We start from the raw sequence: 12,355 nt of genomic DNA on the forward strand, positions 1-12,355 counted from the left end.
CAGCTCCAGGGCTGGGTGGAAGTTTCAGCTCTCCCCATGGCCCCACCTCAGAGGACAAACTCAGAGTTTTGTGGAAGCCCATCACAAAAGGGCAAAATCAAGGACCTATATAAGCCCAATCCCACACTAAGCTCTCCCACCCCCAGTGCTTGGATGCTGAGGGCAAATTTTCTTTTACCATGGGCATGCCATCAGCTTGAGGGGGATAAAACATTGCATTTTGTGTGAAATGAGTTCAATAAAGACATGCTTGCACCACAAACTCTGCTTTTGTAACAAAAAATCACTTCAAATTATGGCCTTGTTAGGGTTAAACAGAACTGTTTTCTCAGTTCACTTTGTGTCACTCAGGAAAGAAATGCTCTGATGTGGCTGCTTTGGTCACTAATGCCCAAAGTCTGAGGTTTTAAACAAAATAACACAAACACATTTGTGATTATTTTTCACTTTAATTGTCTGATTCTAAGTAACATTTTCAGACACAGCATCAATCTAAGTACCTAACACAAAGCCCAGCATGAGGCAGCTTCCAGAGGAACCTTCCAGAGATGGTTAAAATGCTTTAAAATATTTTACGTTTTTCATATTGCTACAGAACAATGACAACTGGCAGAGTATTTTTTTAACCTACATTCTTTTAGCAGGAGAGAAACAGTGGAAGGTGGATCACATTCTTGATTCTTTCAGGACCTGTTTGACTACAACAACAAATAGTTTTATAACATGACAGGTAGAAATATAAAATTTCACATATGCCAACTTTAAAAAAATTCTGGATTTTTCCTCAGTATCTGCAGTACCTTGCTTCTGTAATAAATATTAAAAACCATCTTTACATTACAGAAAATGTTAAATAAGTTATTTACCAAAAGGTGTCTTTTTTTGTCTTTTTTTTTTTTTGGTCAAAGGCTGATTCCATTAAAAGAGCTGAACAAACATATTTTACATCAATAAATAGTAAGGCAGCACAAAGCAAACAACACTCACAAAACCAGTCTCTGTTAGCAGAACTTTCTCCTTCAGATAATCCTTTTTTTGCTGGTGTAGAAAGGTGATTTTTGATTCTCAGCTGGTGGAACCTGGTTAGAAAAGCAATAATTATTATTATTGTGCAGTACCTCAGTGCTCCCAATTTGTCTCTACCCCATCCTGCTGCACAACGATGTGCAAAGAGGAGCTCCTGTGTTCATCAGATCTTCAAATTAAAGTGGTAAGACTTCTGTAAGCAGAAAGATTGTTTTATGTCAACTTTCTAGCTCAGATAGGATAAGAACAGCACAGCAGCTGCAGAGGGAAGTGTTGATGCTGATGGGATTGAAGGAGAAGGGATTCATGGAAAAGGTTAGAGGAAAATTTAAGGAGGGGCTGGGAATTGTACAATTATTCAGAGTGGATGAGTGTGAGGAGAAGGATGGGATTTCAGAGTCAGGGAATGTATTGCATCCTTCTGGGAGTAAAGTCTGAACCTTCTGGGAGAAATAAATCTGAGCAGTGATTACTTAAACACTCAGTGATTGAACACCCTGCACCAGCAGAGAGCTGGGTCCAAAAGCTTCTCCTGTTGGTTAAAAAATAAAAGCACCACCAGTGAGTGACTAACACAGGCTCCAGCTTGAAATAAGGGTGTCTGTGTGAAATTGTGTACCAGGCAGGTTATCAGGCTGTGATCTCCTGGAAATGAACTGCTGGAAGATGATGACAGACATGAATATTAATCTAGGGAAAGCATCAGGAAGGAGAGGGTTTAGCTGTTTATGTGGTCAGTCATAAAACTTAATTCAGCCATCAAACACAGCAGGCTATTTATCACACTAAACTGCTGTCACCCAGACTTGATTAGGTAGCAAACCCTAAAGCAAATCAGACTAATTCTGCAAAATACTCCTGACACAGCACTGTGTATTTTTGACTAGCATAGACCAAGGAATTCAGTACAAGCAAAAATTTTACTTACTTCCAGATTTCCTCTAGCTTTCTTCAAAACATCATGTGTTAAAACCACTGGAAAGAAAGAGGAGATTAAAAAGAATACTGCAAGTCTTTCAAAATTCCCTGGATTTGTCTTATGACCAAATATGAAATAATGTCCGAGCAGGAGGCTTCCCTCAGGACTGTAGGTCCAAAGCAGTGCCACCCCTGGAATGTCATTTCTGGCTCATAGCCTGTGTTCCATAATCTGCTTTTCAAACCTAAGCATCTTGGAAGTGTTTCTGAAGCTCTTCTGCCATGTGAAGTAGGCAAAGCTCAGCACTGCATGTACCACCCCAGATATGCACAGCCCCTGCCACCCTCATTGCCAGCTTCCCTCCATCTAAGTAACACAGGAAGATTTTCTGTTAACTTTAAGGGGAGATGGTGCATGGTCTAACTCCAGTTTGATCCTTTATCTATCCTGCTTGGGCTGGGGAGGGCAGTTAGGAGGGGGAGAAGAGGACAGATGGCAAAAGAAATCAGCCAGATCCTCCAGCAGTTCAAGGACAAAGCAACCTTTCTGTGCCATGGGGAAATCAAAAACCAGTGGCCTGCTCTGAAGGGTTCTAGGTTTTCTCCATGCATCCAGCCCAGCCTGTCTCTCTGGGGCCAGCAGGAGACCTGTGAATGGAGGAGGGGGTGCTTCCAAACAAAAGTGGTATTTAGAAATGTCAGGTTAAATATGTGAGTCTCTAATCGGTGTCAGCTCTGTAACTGCTAAAATGCACCACTCACAAGCACCAATTTGATATTCTGGTCTCAAAAATAAACAATTTAGCCATAATAAAGATTTTTCATTACAACAATAAGAAGCCAACAACTCCAAGGGTAGAGCTGTCATGAGATAATTACACCCTTGGCAGATTACTGCAATTTGGCACTGCATTGTTTCATGCTCAGAGGTTCAGACAAGGTTTATAAGCAATGAGCTCTCTCACCAGAGAGAGCACACAGAAGACTCTGAGCCACAAGAATGTTCCAGTCTCTGCCTCTAAATATATTTAGGAATGTTCAGGTAAATAACAGAGAGAACCTGAATATCCTCGGTGGAGCAGGCAGGTAACAGGATGTGTGCAGAATGAAGGCAGGCAAGGTCACCTACCACAGTGCTTTTCCTTTCTTGCTAGCAGAAGGAGAAGGGAAAAAAATCCCAAAACCAAGTGTAAGCATCCTGATAAAATCCAGCAGCTTCAGGTGATCCCCCAGTTTTGCTGTATGCTTGGCCAGGAATTTGTGTACAGATGCAAATTAGAAACATTTCTGAAATTTCTGCTCTTTTAAGACAAAGGCAACTTGACATCTGTAATTCCCATAATCAATGAAACTTAGAGAAAATCACATCCAGGTCTTTTTGTGTGGCAGAGTGCTCTCTGCTCCTAAGAGCTCTGCTAGTAAATTCATTTCACTTGGAAAACTAGATTTTTCTAAATCAAAAATACTAAATTCAGCCTGTGAAGAGAATTTTGGAAGCTGTGCCACTGCTGGCACAGCTGCTGCTCTCCAGGCAGATATTTGCATTACAGAGATTTTAGAAAATGCAGGTTTCAGTTTCTCAGCACCTCATTCAGAGGGAGTTGAATGCCATGAAAAAAAGTGAGCAAATTTACGGGAACAGGCGCTTTTTGCTTTTGGGAAGTGTGGGTGGGTGGGGTGGCTCAGGGATAACATTTTGGCAATAAGGGTAAAATCTCTGTTGATTTATACCCAGCCTAGCTCTGAAATTACCCAGTGGGTCTGAGATGACACTGGAACTGGACAAACTAGACCAATGAATCTACCCCAGGGATATTATTTGGAAAGACGTAATAGAACAGCTTTGATTTTTACATGACAACCCCAAACGGAGCTATTTGGCTTTACAACCTGAACAAAACATAATTTATGATTTAATACAAGTAATATGTACACATATAATATAGCAATTTTGAAAGAAATTACCGAACACCAGCCCATAAATGCTTGAAACAACAAAAATCTGCAGGATATATCAGAAGATACATGGGCCTTAGATATAAAAATTACAGGCTATGGAGCAAAATAACATTTATCACTCTACATTGCATTTAACTGACTTGAGTAACATATAATATTATGGATATTTTTATAACTTTGTATGGTGTGGAAAAATTTCCAGTCTAGATTAATTACTGATAACACAAGTGCCACTCCAGCAAAGACTAATGAGCCATTCAGTCCCACCACTTCAGAGAAGGTAGGAATGGATTTTTTGAAAAAAATCTTTTACAGAAGAAAATTAACTCCTCCTCCCACAATACACATATTGCTGTAGCATGGAGGTAGAGGAGAATTCCATTCAGATCTCTTCTGGTGAGTGATTAAAGTCCAAAGCAGCAGAGATGGATCTCTTCAAACAGACACCTGGCTTAACACAGCTACAATACTCCTTATGTCCCACTTGTTTTCGTGTTTCCAGATAATTATCTAGACTTGGGCCACTAAGGGTAAAAAATAATTAGGGCACAGCATGCCCTAAGTTTTCTTAAAAAAATTACTCATAGCAAGCTTTTGTTTCCCTTGTTCTGAGGTTGTTCTCCTGCACTTCTTAGTCTGGTGCAGAGCACTGACAGAACTCCTTTCTGGGCAGCACCTCAGAAAATGTAGAAGCCTAATTCCACGTTTATTAAGACTGAGGCAAAATCACAATTTTGACAATGTCAAAAACTTTGGCTGAAAATGTTTACAGCAAACAGTGCCTCTGTCCAGAACTTTTGTAAAACAGAAAAAAGAGTATCCAAAATGGAATAACCCAAGTAGGAATTAGTGGCAGCTGCATGGATTGATACATTATCAGTGGTTTGTGTAAAACCATGAACAGCTCCCCATGATATTCTCTACAGCCCTTTGTACTCTGGGCAACTTCTATCCACTGGAATGAGGCTCCATCAGTTCAGCACAGCCTGAGCCTGTTTGTCACAGCTGGAGCACACAAGGCAACACCAAATTTAAAGGTAGCCACAGCCTACAAAAACAAAATCAGAATCATTATTAAAGCACACACTCACACTGGTCAATGATCACTTTCTCCATGTTTTCCTTCAGCTGGTTTGTGGAGTGCAGGCGTTTCACTGTGCTGTGCAACTTCTTTTCTTGCTCAGACAGTTTCTTACGTAACCTAAATATTTCTGCTTTCATTCCTTCGTCCTAAATTGGGAGAAGAAAGTAAAATATTAAACTACTAGCTAAAATTATTTTCCACATTGGGAATTGCTCAATACTTTTGTACAAGTACCCTCAAGCTTCCTTGGAGTACCAACAACTTACAGGAGTGAAGGACCACCACTGAGTCCTGTCCTTCCTTCTTCACATCCCCCATGACACGAGATTCTATGATACAACTACAACTCTTAGCTGGATTTTAGTGCAAGTAATTTTTCTATTAGACTGAGGAAAGTCTATTAGACTGGTGCCTGGTTTTGCTTCTCAACTAGAAAAGATAGGGAAGGCCAGTGCCACAGGATCAGTGTCCTGTCTGCCAGGTTCAGAATTCCAGCTTTCTCTTTGTGTTCTGTTAATGGCTGATGCTGCCTTTACCAAAGGGCTAAAAGGCCCTGGGACAGTTTAATTGCAAAATTATTTGGCAGTATCATTATTAAGGTTCAGTTTTCACCACCAATCCCAAAGTTCTGGTCAGTGAATCTACCCCAGGGATTCTACAACAGTACTGTGAGAAGCCCTGGTACATCAGCCAGTGTCACTTGTACAGATTTAAGCTTGGACATTTTTTCCTTGTTGTGCCACTTGTAAAGTAATAAAACTTCTGGAATTTGCCCCCCACTATTTATCTCTGCAGAAAAACTGATTACTCACAACTCCTGTGGGGCTGCAGAGAAGGCACTGAATACTCAGCATATTTTAGAACCCAAACTTCAATAGAGGGATTCTTTCATATTCTGCATTTAAGACATCAGGAGCAATCTAATATCCTTAAGATCCAGGGATGTTGAATAAGAAACACTAGAAGAGATTCTATTAGTCTCGAATTAGAAGCATCCTGGGAATTCAGATCCCCACACACATTAAGATCAGACTTTCAGAAGTGACTGATCCAAATCAAGGTTCAGATCAGTGTGACAGGAAAGGAGGAGATGAATCCTCCACATCCTGAAAGCCCTGTGTGGGTGAGATATGTACAGTCACTGCAATCCAGGCCAACACAGAGCTGGCTGTATGGATTACACACTTGAGGATAAAAATGGAAGTATACACTCTTGCCAAGACACCCCAAATCTGGAGCTGAAACATCAGTGAATGTATCAGACAGCAAACTTCACTCCCACTGCTTTTGTGATTTTATATATTTAAGGATGCTAAAAAATATCACCAAAAATGTTATGAAATTATATATAAAGTGTTTGTTTTCCCAAAGTTTGAGGGGTTTTTTTTCAGGAATATCCTGCTTCCCTTAATAAACACATACAAAAACCTCAGTGAAATCACTTTAGATTTATTTTAAAGCCAAGGTTTGGAACAGTTTCATTGCTGAGTGGTGGTATGGCAGAGGTATTTCATTCCTCATTTAGTTTACTTTTATTCATATACATAGTGCAATCCTTGTTAGTTAAAATGTTATAAAACTTGTCTTGGGGTTTCGTCACCCTTACAAAAGCTTCTTCTTTTACAGCTTTTGCATCAACAACATAAAAGTAAAAGCTGAGATTACATCAAAGTTGCTGATGTTTCTCTTCTTACCAATACACACATAATCAAATTGAATTTGGTTCAATTAACAGGGACCCCAAACCTTTTCTTGTTGAGGTGGAGCATTTGCCACTTGCCTGGGTTTCCTGAATCACATGTAACAGGATTAGATACTACATCTTTCTTACAAAGTACGTTGTAAATTAACACCTGGCCATATGATATGATCAGGACATACTCAGCCTTACCCTAAATCCATGTGTCCAGAGACTGGGGTCATGATTTTCCAAAGGTTTTCCCAAATGACACATCTGTAATTGGCACATCTTCTTTGAGACGTTCCCAGAGTCCAAAAAAACCATCCCAAACCCCCAAATAAACCAACAAAGCCCAGATGAAGCCCAGCAGTACCTGAGTGCCCTGAGCAGTACCATGAGCAGCTTTCAGGGGAAGTGAAACTCTCCAGAGAAGCTTCAGTGAACGTGCAGCCTCTTCTAAAATCTGCTGTACCATGTGAGTGTTTGTGGAAAAGCCATGCAGGGATGCCTGTTCTGGTACCTGTATCACAGGATTAGAGACATTTTATATTTAAAACATTATGAAAATGTAATCTTAATTAATGGGTTTAATCCAGCTGGTGTGATTTCATATTTAAGATAATGTACACAGCCACTGTGTGCCAAAAACTAATTTGTTAGTTAACAAAGGCTGCTGAATTATGTATTATCTGGGAATTTCAGGGAGGGAGGGGATTTATCCTAATCAATAACCATGATTAACAATAGATTATATTTACTAGATTTGCTATGCCACATGGTAACAGTTGGCAACTCTCTTCTTTCTTCATTTGCATTTCATGTCATGTTATTTGAAAGCCAATGATTACAGACATCAATTTAAGCAATATTGGTGTTTCTTCCTTAGCAAACCCTTTAAACTGTTCCATTTAATAATAAAATAACTATCAAGATACACATAAAATGTTTTCCTCTGCTGACAGATAAGAAAACCAGATTGAAAGAATTGCATAAATGTGAAATAAAGGAGGGAAAGAATGTGAGGGGAGCAAATGAATTACCAAAGCAATGGTGCTAGAGAAGGGGGAAGGGTAATGAAAGAAAAGCATTTGCAGTTCCTGCCCCATGCAGGATACAATCTGAATATTTATTTAGCATTGTTATCTAACCAGAATCCTCCTGTCACATAAAACATCCCATTTGCTAAGTAGTCTGAAACTTCAGTGATGTAAAGCTTGATAGGAAAGTGCAAATTGTGAAACTTACTGCTTTTATCTGTACACCAGGAAAACAAGTTAAAAACTTAGAGACATTACTTTTTCAGTCATTATCAGTATGTTAACTAGGTCATTGGGAAATGTATGATACTTCAGAGAGTCTTAAGTGTCATTCAGGCACAATTTGACTGTGTGAGCACACATGTGATACCACAAAAAGAATTGCAGAATTGTTGCAGACTTCTTGTACCTTCAATAGCTTCACTAATTATAACTGCAAAAATAAGTGGCATGAATTTATCCCTGCAGTTAAGACCTTCTGTTTTCTGAAGAGCAGCAAGCAGGGTTTTTTACAACATTTATATTATCAAAAATCATAGGTGTGAAAAGGACCTTCATTAGACACTTAGTTTCCTTTCCCTCTCCAAGGCAGGAAAGCATTACATGGAATTTTTTGAACATTGGCATAATCTATCCTTAAAACTGCCTCCAGCCAGTATCTCTGAGCACCCTCCATGCCAGTGGTTCATTATTTTTACCACTAGCTGCTGTTTTCCATGCCTGATCCAAGCCCTTCCTGTTGGGGTTTAAGTTTCTTAGTTCCTTATTAAATGCCACAGACGTGCACAGATTGTTCCTTCCCTCTAATTGAAGCTTGTGGGCAAATTTTTTTTTTTCAAACCACCCCAAATATGCCATCATTAAGTGTGTCCAAAAATTAATACTACATAAGAGAAAATTAGCAGAAGTAAACACCAACTAGGTCTCCTTATTCTAGACAAAAAGGACTGATGCTACTCAAGACAAAATAAACATTTTATTGGTTTAAGCATCCTTAAGACTGCAACAAGAGGACCATGAGTTGCTAACACTGACAGAGGATGAAGAAAGGATGATACACTGAGTCCTAGACGACAGTATTTGATCATTAATGAGATATTCAAGTTTCTGGATTAGCTTATGATATTGCTAAAATGTTCAACTGATAACCAGGAAGTGAAAAAATATAAAAAATCTTCCTTGAAATATGAATGTAATATGAAACAAGCCTCATCAGCATACATCAGTCTTTAATGTACAGTTATAACCTGGTGTTACTAAAAGGCTGAATTCAACTAAGTGGAGAACTTTATCAGCTCTGTATCACATTTCTTTTAATTGTCTTATATTTCCTGGGTTTATCTCAAGCCTTCATTATATGAAAATCTTATTATTTTTATCCTTAGGTTACTTTTACAAACCCCTCATTTAAACCCTCTCTGAAGCATTTTAGATTTTTACCTGGGGTTTGCTGCTGCTGCTTTTGTTTGGTTCTTTATCATTTCCAGCACAACACTGATTTCCATAGCAAAATCAAGCAGTTTTACCTAATTTCAAGCCAAAACTGGAAGTGAGATTGCTTAAAGGACTAGAATGAACTAACTCAGAATCACACTGAGTCCATCTAGATGATGACTGTGCCAAGCTTGAGGTGTCCTGAGTTTTTCAGTCAATTCTTCCCTTCGCAACATTTTGTGCCCCTGGGTAAAATCCACCCTCCTTTACAGGATTTCAGCGCTCACCTTTACTCCAGGCTCCTGCAGCTTGGTCCCAGTGACCTCCCTGAGAGCAATCTCCATGTCTGCCAGCACCTGCTGCCCCTCTGAGATCTGCTTCCTCAGGGCATCGTAGTCCTCGATGAGGCCCAGGACGTGCCGCCCGTTCCTGTCCGCCCACATCCGATGGCCGGGCACCAGGCGTGGGGTGCACGTCCTGCTGGAGCCTGAGCTGCTGCTGCACAGGGAGGCACTGTCCACATCATCCTTAGGGGCTGGCTGAGTACCTGGGACAGAAAAATTGGGTCATCTTTTTATCCTCAAACAAAAAATTGATTTACACGCTTCTTCTCTTAAACAGCCAGTCTGGGTGTACCTGGTTTCCCCACTGAAATGCAGCATCCGTTCTGCTGCTTCTGCAGCTCACAAATATTTCTCCTGGCAACAGGGCAGTTACAGAGATTTTCTGCATATAAAAAGGGAGAAGGAAAGCTGTATTATTAGAGGTTTTCATGCCTTTTAAAAACAAACCCTCCCAGCTCTTCTGTTCCTCTTATTGCTGATGCTACACTTGGACTCTGGAAGCAGGGAAAACCAGCTAATTTTTCTAGTACCATGCCATGGATCTTCCAGTATTTACCTACTTTTATACTTGAGCACTATCCAAAATCTAGGTATCTCCCAAAATCAAGCCACAGTTAAAAAATCTAAAATATATTCCTGATGAACGTATTTTAACTAACAAATGTAAGCTTCTCATTAACTCCACAAGAAGTAGGACATTTTCACAGCTGCACCAGACTAAAGATAATCTTTATATTCCTCCCCTTCAGAACTTCCCAATTCCCTAAGCACCTATGAGAAAAGCACATCTAAAAAAATTCAGCCACTGACATTCCAAGGAATCTTTCTGGTCCATATGATTTTATCTGGATGTATGGAAAGCTGTTACTGTGCAGAGCACTTTAAGGAGGAAGATTCTCGTGCCCTCTGTATCCCACGTACATAAATACTGGAACAATAACCTAACCCTGGCTGTAAACATTACACTTTCCTTCATTTGCTAAAACAGCATCACTTAACAGTGATTGAAATAAAGGTAAAATATTCCTCAAGGGCAAAGAGGGGACAACTGATTTATCCAGAGCCCATTCAGTGCACTTATTGATCATTCTTGAGTAATACACACTCACCCTTAGCAAACACTATAGAGCTCAGCAGTGAAAAAAGAACCTCCCAGGTAAGCAAAATTTATGACAATTTATTGCAGGCATCCTCCCATCCCAGAGACTCTGCAAATGCTTTGTTTGGATGCAAAGAAAGCGCCAGCTGGAGGCTCTAGGACAGTGCAGTGTGCACTTCACACACCAGCTCTAAGAGCAGAGGGATGTGAGGACAGCTGATGTCATTTAATGCTGTAAGAGCATCTTTAAAGAATGAGGCACAGGTTCTCCAGTACCCCAAAAGCACACAGAGCACAGTACCATCCACTCCTGCACAGTGCTGAGAGCCTGGCTTGAACAGACAGTTGTTATTAACAGCTGACACTGGTCCCACTTCCTCTCTCTTCCCTTTGGAAAGCTGTTCTTCTAATTTTTCATGCAAAGACTTGTTGGTGTCTATGCTCCTCTCCAGCTGCACTCGCAGGCTCTGGATTTCAGTCAAGAGTTCATGTAAATCAAGTGGATTATTCTGATCTTTCCGGAATTCTTCTGAGGCATCACATCTGGGATCTGAGACAGTTTCAAAAGAAACATTCAAACATCTTTAACAATTAAAATAATATTACCTACTAGAATGCTCAGCAAGTAAGTTATAGCCAGTGTTATCCTCAGTATTAAGAATTAACTACAAACAGCATTAAGATAATGGTTTGACAAAAAAGCGTGCCTTAATTGCTTATACCCTTGAAAGATTTAAAGAGCTAAAAATTGTTTTCTGCTTTGTCCATGAAAGCTACTATGTCTCATGCCAAAAGACAAAAAATGAGATAAAAGGAGAATGAAGAGGATTTACAAAATGTGAAGTGCAGTAATTCACAGTCTGGGGAAAGGAAAAGGAATGGGGAACATCAGAGTGTGGAGGAGGGATGGAGTAGAACTGGGAGTTTAATTTTATACACCGAGGGAAAAAGAAAACAGTGATCACCTGGCAACCAGAGGAACAAATCTGAACCTGAGAAAAGCAAGGGCTGTGTTTGCATTCACACAGAAAGAGATCAGTACACAAACAACTCCCATGCATTCTTTCCTGCTGAAATCCAGCTGTTCAGGGTGTTCTCCAGACAGTGGGAAGGGGCTCAGCTGCATGAGGAGGGTGCTGCTACTCTCTAATGACATCAGGAGTTCTGCAAGGAGAATCCCTTCCACCCCTGAGCCAACTCTGCCTTAAAGCCTCATGCCAACAGGGCTCTTCTGCTGCAGCCAGGCAGGAAAACCACTGGTAGCAGGGCACAAAGACTTGGAGCAGCAGGGAGAAAAAAAAATGAACTTTCTAAGAACTTCCAGTGGGAAATTTGCTGGATGTGGTAAGGGCTTTTCAGCAATGAACAGCATTCCACTCTTTCACCTCAGCATACCAACAGCTGCGTGGTGGTGCAGCTTCCTTCCAAGGGGTAGGAAGAACTCAGGTGAGCTCCAGTCCTCCTCTCACGTTTACTGACAGCAAAGTGGACAGGAAATTATTAAACACCTCATTCAGAAAACAGTGCCAGCACTTCTGCCAGCCCCAGGGAGAAGCCTCTCCCCTCACCTTCAGCCAAGAGAAAGCACAAGCTACCTGAGTAAGCAGGAAGCTTACTTACTTGCTGTGAGGATGCAGCAGCAGGATTTTAGATGACAAGTAAATATCTAAGATCCCCAGGAAACTCATCCAGCCTGAGCCACTAAGTCTTCAATTCTGGTTTTTAGATTAGCTAAAAAGATAAAGGAAACTTGGGGGTGTCTAGTCAACATCT

At 40.4% G+C, this 12,355-nt stretch overlaps 1 protein-coding gene across 7 annotated transcripts in view; it reads right to left on the bottom strand.

Moving 5' to 3' along the window:
• Nucleotides 1–440: 440 nt before the first annotated feature.
• CDK5RAP2 (CDK5 regulatory subunit associated protein 2) overlaps nt 441–12,355 on the bottom strand; it is a 73,666-nt gene continuing 61,751 nt past the window's right edge. For 6 of the 7 annotated variants that reach the window (XM_069031527.1, XM_069031526.1, XM_069031528.1 and 3 more), the window contains 7 exons: nt 10,884–11,132; nt 9,776–9,865; nt 9,427–9,686; nt 7,042–7,188; nt 4,995–5,133; nt 1,955–2,001; nt 441–1,079 (listed from right to left, as the gene is read on the bottom strand). In XM_069031527.1, coding sequence (XP_068887628.1) covers nt 1,020–1,079; nt 1,955–2,001; nt 4,995–5,133; nt 7,042–7,188; nt 9,427–9,686; nt 9,776–9,865; nt 10,884–11,132 — 992 coding nt within the window. In that variant the 3' untranslated portion in view covers nt 441–1,019. Of the gene's footprint in view, nt 1,080–1,954; nt 2,002–4,994; nt 5,134–5,156; nt 6,777–6,878; nt 6,942–7,041; nt 7,189–9,426; nt 9,687–9,775; nt 9,866–10,883; nt 11,133–12,355 lie in introns of those variants that run through there. The other variant, XM_069031525.1, reaches the window with a different exon arrangement.

This window comes from Aphelocoma coerulescens, chromosome 17 (genome assembly GCF_041296385.1).
Source record: "Aphelocoma coerulescens isolate FSJ_1873_10779 chromosome 17, UR_Acoe_1.0, whole genome shotgun sequence".
Classification (NCBI taxonomy): Eukaryota; Metazoa; Chordata; class Aves; order Passeriformes; family Corvidae; genus Aphelocoma; species Aphelocoma coerulescens.